The sequence below is a fragment of the Dendropsophus ebraccatus genome, chromosome 1, assembly GCF_027789765.1.
Source record: "Dendropsophus ebraccatus isolate aDenEbr1 chromosome 1, aDenEbr1.pat, whole genome shotgun sequence".
Classification (NCBI taxonomy): Eukaryota; Metazoa; Chordata; class Amphibia; order Anura; family Hylidae; genus Dendropsophus; species Dendropsophus ebraccatus.
This window is the reverse complement of record NC_091454.1, coordinates 31728703-31743591: the sequence shown is the minus strand read 5'-3', so window position 1 is coordinate 31743591 and position 14889 is coordinate 31728703. Positions and strand designations below refer to the sequence as shown.

At 43.4% G+C, this 14889-nt stretch overlaps 1 protein-coding gene across 1 annotated transcript in view; it reads right to left on the bottom strand.

Moving 5' to 3' along the window:
* Window positions 1–1273: 1273 nt before the first annotated feature.
* The window catches only part of LOC138773051 (START domain-containing protein 10-like), a 51085-nt gene continuing 37469 nt past the window's right edge, over window positions 1274–14889 (bottom strand). Inside the window, exons 2-6 of the mRNA XM_069953963.1 lie at window positions 6485–6632; window positions 5896–5999; window positions 4371–4488; window positions 3820–3872; window positions 1274–1985 (exon numbers count right to left, since the gene is read on the bottom strand). Coding sequence (XP_069810064.1) covers window positions 1755–1985; window positions 3820–3872; window positions 4371–4488; window positions 5896–5999; window positions 6485–6632 — 654 coding nt within the window. The 3' untranslated portion in view covers window positions 1274–1754. The remainder of the gene's footprint in view (window positions 1986–3819; window positions 3873–4370; window positions 4489–5895; window positions 6000–6484; window positions 6633–14889) is intronic.

The following is a 14889-nucleotide window of genomic DNA, read 5'->3' as shown; positions in this document are numbered from 1 at the left end:
CCACAGAATCGTAGCTACTTTAGGGACCAAAGTTCCCCACCCCTGGTTTAAATGGCCGCACAAAAAATGCCATTAGCCGACAGACAATTTATTTGTTCATCGGTTGATCACTGACCTACATGGGCCGTTCTGCCTGCGTATACTTGGCCTGTGGAAAAGCACCTTGCAGTACCATTTCCCACCACATTGCTGCTTTCAGTCCTTGTCATTGAAAACCAATGGGACAGCGCCACTCTTTATTCTGAATATGGAAACTGTAATAAATTTCACAGAGCTAAAGAGAACCTGTCATATCACCTCACATGGTGAATACCTGCATTCCCTATGAAATTACATCTTTTTTGACATCTTTTCTAGAACTCTGCATTGTGTTATTCTGCCATCCCTCCTAGATGTATATGAAGAAATGGCCAATATTTGTCAATAGGGTTTGTCCCTGCACGGTGTGACACAGTGCTCATCAGACTACAGCAGTCAGACTGCCCAAATTACTACTATTCCAGGAAGAATAACTGAGGAACACAATACAGAATGTTATAAACAGGTGGACCAGAATAGACATGTCAGGACAGCTAATGGGTTCTCTTAAAGTAACTGTTTAGAATCTTTGTTCAAATGCAAGGTTGGAGTTTCATAGCCTAAATCCTCCAATATGAATTTTGTGTCAGGGTAGGATTATTATATGTAGAGCAATGCTTTAGAGGAGTACCTGTTACAGCGTCATGGCTGAAACTTCTGTGTGCAGGTGAAGTGGATGCCGGAAGATCAGGTTGCGGTGAAAATGTACCGCGACCTGGCGAGAGTTCCAAGCTCGAACATGGAAATGCCAGAACAACCCAAACTTCTGTCCCCAGCTTCGCCTGCACGTAGAAGTTTCGACCTTTGTACCTTTGTACCTAGTCTAGTACGCTCAATGTCTTCTTATTTAGTAACATCTTAAACAATGTACTTTTAATGAATAGAGGCTTTCAACTATTGCAGTCTTCACAAGTCCATACCAAATACAGGCTAGTAGGGTACCTGTCAGCACTTCAATGCTGCCTAAATCAAAAATCATCCCAAGTGGTGGTCCCTAGTGGCTTTAAAGGGGTTATCCAGCACTACAAAAACATGGCCACTTTCCCCCTACTGTTGTCTCCAGTTTGGGTGGGGTTTTGAAACTCAGTTTCATTAAAGTAAATGGAGCTTAATTGCAAACCGCACCTGAACTGGAGACAACAGTAGGGGGGAAAAGTGGCCATGTTTTTGTAGCGCTGGATAACCCCTTTAACTTGGCCTGCTATCCTTGACTGACTGATCTCTCCATATACCCAAACAGGGAGCGATCCTTTCAAGACTGGTGGGGTCCACCCTGATGACTTGTGGTTCAGGCAGCATGAAAGTGATGACAGGTTCCCTTTAAAGGAACACTCACGGCAAAACTGATGTACTGCTTTATGCCTGGTGCAGGCCTAGAAGGTCGAGTTTTCCCTGGGGTGTTCCTTAAGTCCCACTCTTCAAAGAAAATAGGATCATATGAAATAAAAAGACTCAATGGTCTCTGAAAGTGAGAATCAAGATATAGGGTTCCCTTTAAAGTCTTTTAGTATTCAAATCGTATCTATTTTCATTGATAGATTGACAAAATCAGGTACAAATGTTAGAGCAGGACCAGAAATCATCAAGGGTTAATTAGTACCAGACTCTATTTGGTAGGAGAACACAAGGATTAGAAAACCATCCTAATCTTTAGAGGGCGTATGGAAGAATAGTATCTAAGAATCCTTGGTGAGGCCATCTTCTTCATCACTGATGTGCATCCGCTCCTCAGACACTCCACTTTCGTCTATGTTCTCCAGCTCGTCCGCCCGCTGGATCGCCAGATCTTCCAGATTGACGGTAGGCAACGAGTTCTGCTCTGGATAAACCCAAGGCTTGAAATGAGGGTCGTGCTTTCTCTTCCATTCAGGATACTTCAAGCCAGCCTTGTAAATCTTCTTCATTGCCTATATAGAATCATGTGATAGGTGAAACATATTGGAAACATGTTATTCTCTTGCACATAAGTAGACTTAGGGTGAGATTTATCAAACTGGTGTAAAGTAGAATTGTCTTAGTTGCCCCTAGCAACCAATCAGAATCTACTTTTCATTCCTTACAGACTCTTTGGAAAATGAAAGGTGGAATCAGATTGGTTGCTCTGCGTAATAGGAGTGTTAGGGGCCGACTCCCCGGGCGATATAAAGATCGTCCGGGCAGCCCTCCCACAGCCCCCGTCTTACCCGTTCGCTGTTGACATGTATAATAGCGCCGCCAGCAAGCGAGGGACGAGGAGCAAACGAGCGCTGATCTGACAGGTCGGTGCTCGCTTGCAACTCCAGGTCGGCCTGTGTAATAGGGCCATTAAGCAGTGTTAAAGTAATGACTATACTAGAGCCCTGCAGTTCCCAACAGTTTCATATGTTGCTGCCCATTGTGAGTAACAATTTATTCTACACTTGTTATAAACTATTTAGTCTCTTTTCCCCAGTTCTCAGCTGCTGCTTTCTGCTGAAGACATAACTGTGTGTGAGCTGTTCTCTCCCTCGTTTGGTCAATCTAAGGTCAAAATGCTAATAACAACAGTGAGTTCATCAGCAACTTGACCTCAGATTAACCCTCCCGGTATTAATAAGAAGTTACAAAGTTGCAGAAACAGCCTGCCAGGGACTTGTTTACATCAACCGTCTCGGAAAGGAGGGGGAGAAGGAGAGAAAAGCTCACACACTGTTGTTGTGTCTTCAGCAGAAAGCAGCAGCAGCTGAAAACTGGGGAAAGGAGACTAAATAGATAATAACGGAAGCATGGAAGGAATTATTTTTCTCACTATGGGCAGCAACATATGAAAACTTATGTTTATGACTAATACCCCTTTAAAGCAATGTATTAGGGGGGGTAAAAAAAGTTCAATCTCCGGTATACCCCTTTAAGCTCCATTAGGCTGTGGCCACATCTACTTACTAGATTACATTCGAGGCCAGGAGAGTATGCTAGTGCAGACAGCAGTGTACCTATGCCATATCCATTGGGTACATTAGTAGTTTACTAGTAAGTATATGAGTATATAAATGTGTGGCACCTTCTCTAAGTACTGTATGTACTATGCAGCACTATTAAAGTGAACAAACAGCAGAACTATTTAAGCACACACTATGGCACTATGTATATAGACACTGTGTAAGATGATTTAAATAGGCTCTCCATTACACTATAAAAGACCTCTCTAAGATAAAGCTGCTGAAGAGAAAATTGTATCACTGACTGCCCTTTTAATGCACGGATGTATGAGGACCACCAGTAAGGCCACTCGTACAAAGCTGCTCTCTGTTCTGTTCTAAGGGGTAGGGGGTGGGGTGTCCCAAGAAAACCTTTTTAATTGTACCGCACTATTCAGCCGAGTACCATTGCGGCTCTGTATAAATATGAACAGTTAAAAAGGTTACAGATATGTTTTTTGGTGACCCTGTTAATATTGGGATTTTGTTCTACTTTATTCATATAAAGTAGTATAAATTATTTTGCTGCGGTGCGCTTTATGTGCCTTTTACTATATATATATATATATATATATATATATATATATATATATCTATATCTATATATCACAATTTTTTTTAATTAAATAAGTATTATAAAAGAAAAAATATATAATAATAATAATAATAATAATAATAATAATAATAATAATAGTAATAATAATAATAATAATAATAATAATAATAATAATATAAATATATTAATTATTATTTTTTTATCTATAGGGTGCAGCATATCAATATTTTGTAACAAAAATAATCTTACCTTTGGAGCCACAAATTGGGAAACTTTATTCACCACCCACTTTGGTAATGATCCTTCAATTAAGGAAAAACAAAAACAAAAGATGAGGTCGGCCATTTATAGATCATTTAACAAGTCACAAACTGCAAGATGTCATCATACTTGAGGTAGACCAACTCTGAAAAGTTGCTGCACTTTAAGGCTATAGGAAGATTTTTTATGCAAAATCAACAGCGCCACCTAATGGTCAAATAGTTTTAGTGTAGCCTAAGAAGCTGCAGACTTGTAATAAACCATACACAATGGAGGACACTTTCTTTAAGATTTACAGTTCCCACTAGCCGCTTTGCTAGGCGTATTCTCTGATGGAATTCTAACTTTTCAAGTTTGTATTTTTAGGATTTTTAAAATGCTCTTATACCATATGGATGTCACAACTGCAAATCATCTTGGATAGTTTGGAATGCATTTAGGTGTTTTAAAGAATATTGTTTTTACAACTCTCAGTATTTGACAGATTCACAGCTCAATATTTTCCAATGCAACAATTCACCAGTGCACAGCCATCTTACCTTTCGGGTCGACCTGTGTAAGGTAATAGAGGACACAGCTTTTTTCTCCATTGGCTTTAATGAGATACCCAGTCTGCAGTGAAACTGCTCGAACAAAGTCTTTTCGGGGAGGATGTTTCTGCAATGGAAATGGAGTTTATTGTGAATAAAAGTTTATTGTTGAATATTGGTCTTACCAAAAATGTTTTTTTTTTTCACCATACAACTAGGTCTACTGGACTATTATCCAAAATGGTATTGCACAATTTGGTTACAGGAGTACTCAGGTGAAAAAAAAAAGATGTCTTCAAATCAACCAGTGTCAGAAAGTTATACAGAAGTGTTTTTTTTTACTTCCATTTAAAAATCACCAGTCTTCCAGTACTTATTAGCTACTGTATGTCCTGCAGGAAGTGATGTATTCTTTCCAGTCTGACACAGTGCTCTCTGCTGCCATCTCGGATGTCCATTTCAGGAACTGTCCAAAGCTTGTTCTGCACGCTACTGGATTTGATTATCTGTTAAAGTATATGTTGATTGATTGATTTTGCTTGTAGCCACACAATCCAACAGTCAATGGTGAGGGTGAGTCTGGAGGAAGGAGATGCTGAGATGAAACTCCTAACTATGAATCCACTCACCATTGACTGGTGGATTGTGTGGCTACAAGCAAAATCAAATCAACAAACATATACTGGAAGGCTGCTTAAATAGATAACCCTATCTAGTAGCATGCTGAACCAGCTATATCCATCTGCACTGCAGCCATGCCTCATGGCATAGATTCTCCTAGGTGTTGGAATAGTTCCGCAGGAATATTGGCCCATGTGGACAGGAAATGGAGGTCACATATCAGATAGAGGGGTCCTACCATGCGCTGACCAGACCATTCTACTGAATACGGAAATGGTTTAAAAGGTGGTGTTCGTGGGGCAGAGGACTGCTGAAACCTTCTACTTGTCGTCAGCACTCACTTCCTGTGAATCTTGTTACAAATAGACGTGGCGGGGACAGGTGTATATCCTGATCATCACATGTGGATGAAACGATGTATAAATTCACAGAAATGGGGAGCAGAACGCTTTAGCTCTCTTCCCCTTTAAGGCAAGGAAAGCAAAGGAAACTAAACTAAACATTAAGGGGGAGATTTATCAAACATGGTGTGAAGTGAAACTGGCTCAGTTGCCCCTAGCAACCAATCAGATTCCACCTTTCATTCCTCACAGACTCTTTGGAAAATGAAAGGTGGAATCTGGTTGCTAGGGGCAACTGAGCCCGTTTCACTTTACACCATGTTTAATAAATCTTCCCCTATGTTCCTGGAATTAAACAATGACTGTACAACCCTTGTGGCGTGATGCATTGTCCTGCTGAGAGTGTTCTCCTTGTAGGGTTCTTCCTGGTTTTTTGGCACAGGCAGAACTGAGTGTAGTAGCACAAGCAGGACAGGTCACAGTCACACAGACATACTATATACATCCTATACTCCATCAGATTTGGGCGACTGTCACAGATCACATAAGAAGTCACAACATTCATGGCTTACCGGGTGTTTGACTGAGTAATTGATTATCATGTAGTCATTGCCTAATGGCAGCCAGGACCTCAGGGTCACAAAATCTCTGTTCTTTAGTGGACTCGGACACCTCCCTGTAATGAGAGGAAAAAAAAAAGGTAACAGAACAACGTGGTATGACACATTGTAACTAAAGATGAGCGAACCGGGTTTGGGTTCGAGTCGATCCAAACCCGATCGTTCGGCATTTGATTAGCGGGGGCTGCTGAACTTGGATAAAGCTCTAAGGTTGTCTGGAAAACATGGATACCGCCAATGACTATATCCATGATTTCCACATAGCCTTAGGGCTTTATCCAAGTTCAGCAGCCACCGCTAATCAAATGCCGAACGATCGGGTTCAGATGGACTCGAGCACGCTCCAGGTTCGCTCATCTCTAATTGTAACTCACTGCTGGGAAAGCTTTAATGGTGGAAGCCAAAACCTTTCTTCAATGGAATACTTTTATATCTCTTCACCTCAGCTGTACAAAAACAAAGATTAGATATTGGGGAAACCTGCCTCTGGGGAACATAGACATCATTGGCCTAGAAAAAAAAAAAAAAAAAAGTTCCTTACATGAGTAGTAGCCCACATCAGCATTGACTGTGAGCCTTCCAATGTCATAGGTGTCGATCATGTTAGTATCCCACTTTTTGCGGTAGCTGGTGTCATGGAGCACATCATAGAGAACCTCTGCTGAGACATCTTTGCAAATAATGCGCATCTGTGGAAGCAAAGAAGACTATGAAGATATAGTATAGCAGTGTATGTTATTTCTTATCATGAAAGCTGATGCTGGAGGTTACATCATAACTTCCAGGGTAATGAACAGTAATATATTGCAAGAGGAAACAGTGACAACAAATGAAGACCAAGATATATAGTAAAATTCACATACTTTATACTTATAGTATATATTTGTAGTGTCCTGGTACGTGTGGTCCACCAAGTTTTATTCCACCTGGATAAAGTACCTCTGCCAGGTATCACCCTAAGGGGATGAAGGTGCTTATTTCTATTACCACACTGGGTGTCACTCTCCGTTGTAGTCTTTACTTGTATGAGCACAGTTGAAGGTAATGGGTTAACTTTTGTTTTCTTTATTTTACTAGGTGCAGTTGCTTCCTGCATTTGTTTGCTGTTTCCCACCTCTTTCTCCACACAGCCCCACCAATCAGATGTCACCTTTAAAAGGGTGCTTAGTTCCTGGTGGGAGGTCTTCTTCAGTTAGTAGATGGTGGGATGAGAGACCAGAGAGAGAGTTTGTGCTGCAGTGAAGCCTGGCCCAGTCAAGGCCATTAACCATGTCAGTGACTAGAGACTTAACAGATTTCCTCTATGCAATCAGCCTATTCTAAGATGCAGTGCTAAACCCTCAGGAGGAAAACCTTGCCCACACCAGGGACCCGTCTCCAGTATTCTCAGGACAGTTACCGAAGCAAGGAACTGGTCCCCAGTAAGACAAATAGCGAAAAGCTGAAGAATCTTATTAACTGTGCATGGCTCTTCTGGGAAACTTTGGAAAGTCTGCTACACCCAGTAAAGGCCTTGGGCTCTTACTACCTCATCGAGACTATGTAGACAGAAGGCGTGAGTGCGAGTATTCTTCACACTCTTTAACACTACTACTAAACTGGGCCGACAGAGTACACTACTAGTTGGACAAGGCCCCCAAGACGGTCCCTATACCTACTCTAAGCTACCTCAACTACTTCTACTATTCTTCACCTCTGTCATCTGCACCTGCTGTTGAAGTTGCTACTACTTTCGTACTGTATTGCACCAAAGCAGTCTTAAGTAAAGAAGTCCCTTTGTTTAAGTGCTGGACTCTATCCTAAGTTTGTATCGCCGCCCCTCCCCTACACCTTACACCTGGGCTACCCTTTTACAAGTGCAATACCCATGTGTCTGGGGGTAGGTTCTAACACCACTCCTGGCCACCATGGCAAGTGCCCAAGTGTACCCCAACCCCACCTTGCTGTACCACCTCACGGCACTCCGGCTTATGGCATAGTGCTTGGTAGCATTAGCCATTTTTATAGTTAACATGACAAATGGCGAATTAAGAGAAACAAGGGTTATTCAGATTTGGAAAAACATGACCGATTTCTTCCAAAAACCAGCACCTTTCCTGGCTCTAGTTTGGGTGTGGGTTTTGCAGCTCAGTTCCATTGAATATCATATACATGTAGAAAAAAGGGGAGCGCACTCACCCCATAAAATTTCTTCCTCTTTATTCGTTCATATCAGGTTAAAAGCCATCCATGTATAATCGGGTGCGACGTTTGATAGAAGCGCCGGCAGGGCGCGAAGCAGCTGTCACGTCTGTGTGAATACAGTACTCTGGCGTATCTACCACCCGATTATACATGGATGGCTTTTAACCTGATATGAACGAATAAAGAGAAGGAAATTTTATTGGGTGAGTGCGCTCCCGTTTTTTCTACATGTATATGATGATTCAGAAGTCTATGCTATCACAGAGCCGCACCACGACCCCCACATCCACGATTGCTACACCTGTAATAAACTCCACCATTCCACTTTCTTCCATAGTGTTTTTTAGTGAAGGCACTGTGACTTTCTTTTGATGTCAGTTCCATTGAAGTGAATGAAGGTGAATTGTAATACTACATACAACCTGAGGACAAATGTGGTGCCGTTTTCTTTTCTTCAAGAAAGTTGCTGTACTTTTTTTTTTTTCTAATCCTAACTATCCCCTTTAAGTAGGGAGATATAACAGACCAAGGCTATGTTCACACACTATTTTGAGGCTAAAATATACTTTTTTCTTATTCTCTGTGTGTAATAATCACACACTGGGGTGAATAGGAGCTGAAATGCAGTTTAGGTCTTTTAGGCCCTGATAACTAGTGACAGTCACTGTGATAGCTTGTTTGCAGAGCCTTCACACGGCTCCATTATTGTGCGGCTGAGCCACATGAACAGTCACTGGATTATTAGTGCAGCACATCCCCTGTTTACAGAGATTGATCTGGGGTCACTAACAATTTCATTAGCCGCACAAAAGATGCGATCAGTCAATAAATGTGTGTTTTCTCATTTGTCGGCTGATCGTTGACACAGGACAGTTATGAAGACTGTAGAAAAGCCGGCTGCTTCTGGCTCTTTTTAACTGTGTTTAGTGATGCAATGGCGCTGGTTAACACCAGGGGTGATGGGAGTCAGACCCCCAGTGATCAGATGTTGATGGCGTATCTTAAAAATGGGTAAACAATAAAATTTGTCCAAGAAACATATAGGGCTATAGCCCCTATTCCACAGGGTGACTATGAGAAGCAAACAAGCACGGGTGAGTGCAGGAGGGGCCGCGGGGAGGTGCCTAGGTGACCGCTAGATCGTCTGGGCAGCCCATAGAGGATAGTGGCGGTCTTCTGCCGCCGCTCCTATTCCACAGGGCGACGGCAGCAGTCGTTTGTTTTTCAACATGCTTTAAGGACAAACAACGTAACGATCAGCCGACATGAATGATGTCGGCTGATCGTTGCCTTCTATTCTATGGGATGATTATCGGCCGATAATCGTTCAGTAGAATAGGGCCTTATGTTCGCACGCTGCACAAATAGTCATTCTACTATAAACAGTCGTTGTTTAACACTAACTTTGACCGGAATGAATGATCATAGTGAATAATTCCATCCATAGGTAGCGTTAAACAATGGCCTAAAGGGAACCTGTCACCAAGACAATGCTTTCTAATCGATCGCCATCATGTTATAGAGCAGGAAGAGCTGAGCAGATTGATATATCTTTGTGGTAAAGATTCAGTATAACTTGTAACTAGTTTATGATCCCTGGACGGGATCTCTTAAAGGGAACCTGTCACCCCCTGTGCAGGGGTGACAGGCTCCCGACCCCCTGTTAGAGCCCCATATACTTACCTAATCCCGCCGGGTCCCGCTTCTGGAGGTGGTCGGGTCCCGGAGATCTCAGCCGCCGCAGCCCGGCACGCGCGCTGAGAGAGGAGTCCAACGCTCATAGAGAATGACGGAGCGCTGGACTCTCCTGTCATTCTCTATGGGTGTTGGACTCATCTCTCAGCGCGCGCGCTGGGCTGCAGCGGCTGAGATCTTCATCACCCGACCACCTCCAGAAGCGGGACCCGGCGGGATTAGGTAAGTATAGGGGGCTCTAACGGGGGGTCGGGAGCCTGTCACCCCGGCACGGGGGGTGACAGGTTCCCTTTAAGGCCCTATTACACAGAGTGATTATCGGTAGTATTTGGCCGTTTATCAGCTGATGGCGGTGTAATAGCTGGTGTTAAAAGGCAACGATCAGCGATCTAGAGAGGGTAAAAAGTTAAGATCAGTTCAGTTCACAACTTTATAACATTTTGTTTCTTCGCCAGCCCGACGCAGAGAAATCCATTTACGCTTTTAGCAGCCTATTAATAATCTCCGGCTCCTAAACTCTTCTTGCAGTTGCTACGATGGGCAGATTTCCAATGTAAACAAATGTATCAAAGACTTCATGATTATAAAACAATAAAGTAGTAAGAACGTCCGATCTCATAGAGGAGCTGGTTGGGTCACGGTCCGGTCACTGGCTGTTCCCAGAGCTGGTTTTCATGAACCAGTCATCACAGCAAGAGTCCAGCTGGGAGGTAACCAGAAACCATTACCTAGTAACCCAAACTGGTCCATGATATCAAATCTTCAGAGCTGGTATAAATAATTCATGGAGACCTCCTCCACTGGGTGTCTGTGTCCCTCGGAGCAGGAAGTGACTGCTTGCAGAATGAATGGAGTGTCAGCGTCCGTCATTAGGGTCACCTGAATATTTGATGAGCCTGCGGCTCTGATGTGGAGTAATGAGAGTGCTGCCCTTTATATTGCCGGCGTCCGCTTTGTTTTGATTATTTCTCACTCTTATTGATGCAGCAGTTTAATCTCAGTGGGTGAGCGGCTGAGAAAACGGCTGGAATATCAGGTGCCGGCAGAGCACTCCCAGAATACATTACAGTTCTCCTACGCCGAACGCCTGGCCCTGGGGCAAAGGACAACTTCATTTTACAGTCATGGAGTAGGTCACTAGATTTTTTTTTAAATAACATTTTGAAAGAATAAAAACTACTAGAATCAATACTATCTTCAAACTAGGATTTCACCACAGCGTTTCAGCGCAAATCCAATTTAATTGTAATAGGGGAGCCAGAGTCTAAATATCCTGCCTGGTGCGTGCAGCATGAGGTGAAACACCTGACAGGTTCCCTTTAAGTGTTCCCTCACAGGTAGTTTTTCTGTGTGGCAATTTTCTGGCCCTCAAATAAACACCAGAAAAAATGCTATCGTAAGGCAACTTTTTTTTCATGTTTGCATTTTTTTTTCCTTACCTTTTTTTACGCGAGTAATCTTTTTTTTGGGTTTAAGCGTTATTGTGTGCGCCAACATGGCTCAACTTCCTTTCACTTTACTACCACATGACATAGTTGCTGGATCAAAAGGCTATCCCCGGAAAAAAAACAAAAACAAAAAAAAAAAAACATACACACAGCAATGGTGTTTTTGAGATGACCAAACGATTCCATTCCACACCTGCATTTTGGAAAAACTGCCACAAAACCTCAAAAACGCCACTCCAAAAAACACCATTTGAGAGTCAAATCATAAACTTTCTAACATCTGGCTAACATCAGCAAACATCTGGCCGCTGGGGTCTTTGCACAAAAAAAAAATAAAATAAAAAAAAATACACAACACCTTGGCGTTTCTGTTGTTGTTTTTCCACAATTTTAAGGCAGTGAAGCCAGCTTAAAGAGGGCCTGCTGTCACCACTCCTGCGTCTGTTCCAGCAATTAAGTGAATTGCCCATGAAACAACATTTAGTCATCATTTTTTTTTTTTAGAGCTATAAGATGTTCCATTCCTAATTTTTACTAGAAATGGGGGTAACCAAGTGGGCGTTACCAATTGGGGGTATGTTCCTATATTGCCTGGCACCATCCAATCAGAGCTGTGGGTTCCAGTGTAGGGACACACCCCTAAGTGGTAACACCCAGTTGGAAACTAAGTGATTACTAGTAAGAAGGACAACACATCACTGAGCTTTAAGAAAAGATGCTATAGAATTTTACAGGGGAATACAAGTATTTACTAAAACAGACAGGGCAGGAGTGGTGACATGTTCCCTAGTCAGGGGATTAGTCAGACTGCACCTGAATGTATCAGTGCTAATGCACTCTTAGCTTCCCACTATTTCCTGAAACTCTTGAAGCCAATATACCACTTTAATGCACTTAAGCTTTTCACACAACCTTATTGGCAGTGCCACGCTGATTCTGATGGTGTGGTCCTCTTTTTTTAATCTGCCACCCAGTTCCCCAAATCTTTGCCACTTTATAAATGTGCAAATAAGGTCTCGGTGCATTGCAGGTGGGCCCAGTGCCCAAATATGTCCACCCTGGGGTGAATCCTTCTCAGGCCCGCCTTCTGTGTCACGTCCGGCCCAGTGCATGATCTCAGAAGGTGGGACTGAGGGAACACCTGGGGGTAAAGATATCAGTGCCTGGGGGCACCGGGCCCGTCTCCAGTGCACCAGAAGACCTAATTAGCATTTTTAGAAAATAGCAAAGATCCCAGAAACCAGTCGGTGGTTTGAAAAAAGGATCAGCTCGACGCTGCCAATAAGTTTGTGTGAAATGTCTAATATGTGCATTGAAGTGCTACATTCACTTTAAAGGAGAAGTCCGGCGAAATTTTTTTTCCCCCACTTCTTCCCTACATAAAAAGTTATATAAGTTCCTAATGTACACTCCTGTCAGATTATGGTCCCTTACCAGACTTTCCCCTGGGTCTCCAGCTGCAGGAAGTGGCTTACTTCCTCATTCTGTGCTGACGTCACGACGAGTGCAGGGTCCCAGCTGCACCTTGGGTCGTGATGTAGGGCTTGCCACGTCACTGTACAGGCGTGCTCTGAGCTCCTGGCACGCCTCCCAGCCTCATGCATATTCATAGAGATGCCTCCTTCCTGTACAGACACTGACTACAACCCGTTCTGTACAGCAATCAGAACGGGATGAGGTGGGGGCTGCTGAGGGGGAGAAAGTACGGCAGACTAGAGCAGCCACACTGAGAACACCTCAGTGTGTGCTGTAATCAGATCGGGAGGAGGTGGGGGCTGTGGGAGAGAGCATGAGACTGGAGCAGGCAGGCTGGGAGCTCTGTATGAGCTGTGATCAGGACGGGAGGAGGTGGGGGCTGCAGGGGGGGAGGAGAGGGCATGAGAATGGAGCAGGCAGGCTGGGAGCTCCGTATGAGCTGTGATACGGACAGAGAAGGTGGGGAGGAGAGGGCATGAGATGCTGGAGCAGGCAGGCCAAGAGCTCAGTGTGTCTGCTCTTACCAGAACGCTGATAAGGTGGAGGCTGCAGGAGGGAAAGAACATGACAGGCAGTGCAGGCTCACTGAGAGCTCCATGTGTGCTGTGATCAGAAGGGATGAGGTGGGGGCTGCAGGGGGGACAAAGCATGACAGGCTGTGCAGGTTCACTGAGAAGACAGTGTGAGTAGTGACCAGAAGGGGAGGAGAGGGGGGGCTGTGTATACTATGTGGTGATTTGTCAGTGTAATTTACCATTTTGCAAAGCTGCACATTAGGTGTGCAGACACTAGCAGTGATGCCACAGAGAATGCAGGTGGCAGGAATACAGGCTAAGCACTGGGAGGGTGGTAACATTCAGGGGGTGGGACAAACAGCAAGGTTTGACTGAGTGGGCTGGACAAGGAGGAGAGGGGCGTATACAGTGGGCGTGGCAGAGTAACAGCTTGGACAGGAAGTGAGGAGACACCAGCTTATAGTCAGAATGGGCGATGTGGGGGTCCGAGAGTGGCGATTCTGGGCTCAAACTGTTACTATACAAAAGGTGTACATGATGTCTTGTTTTTTTGGTGATTGTTTTTTTTTTTAACAGACCCCGGAATTCTCCTTTAAGGCTTCCTTCAGACAACTTTAGCTCACAAGATGCAGTGGAAAAGAGACGCCAAATAAAATGCCCAAAAACTGCCAGCAATATTTCCTTCTTTTTCTAGCAATTTTGGGGAGTTCTCATTTTAGCATAAATTACTATACGATTTTTTATTTTTGCAGTTTTTTTATTTTTATTGCCCATGACATGAAGAAAAAAGGTATTCAGACCATGTTAATTCACCTTTTTGCAGGCATATGGAGGACCTAGAAAAACAGTGTCTATTTTCGCCTCTCTTTGCTTCCCCGATGTGCTCCTACGTCATCTACGGTCCCCTCGGTGCTGTAAATCGGCCCATGTAAAAGGGCCCTTAGTTTGATTTTGCCATGTAGGATAATCTGGCGGTCCCAGAAGGTCACAGATTGGCCCCTGTTTATGTCATGCAAACCGTTAATAAGACGTCCTTGATTATTCTAAACTTAATACAGATATTTTGGCATCTCCCTTCGCCTTCTGAATAGTTTATTTGCTGGATGTGATACAATGGCCAGAGTGATGCATTCCTGTTTCAAGCAAGTTTTTTTGGCCAAGTTGTATTGTACAGTTATGTTATCCAACAAAATCTTTGGCATTTTCTGGGAGAAAAAGGCCGACAAAGATAGTTGGAAGGAGCGCTCCACTCACGGCTGCCAACTGTACGGGTCACATGCCCTATGTAAGTTATTCTCTTGGCTCTGTTGTTTGCTCGGGGCGACGGCTGCCCTGCTCTACAATATGATCACGATTATGGATTGAGTGGTGTGCGCTTAGTTATGTAACAGTAAGAACATTGATGGATGCCTTTATATATATTCCTACTATATTACTTTCATGTTTTTAAATCAACTGGTATCGGAAATTTACACAGATTTGTAAATGACTTCTATAAAAAAAAAAATTAAGTCTTACAGCACTTATCAGCTACTGTATGTCCTGCAGGAAGTGGAGTTTTCTTTCCAGTCTTCAGCTATGTTCACACTACGTAAGTTAAGTAATAATCACGGCCGTTGTTGCCAATT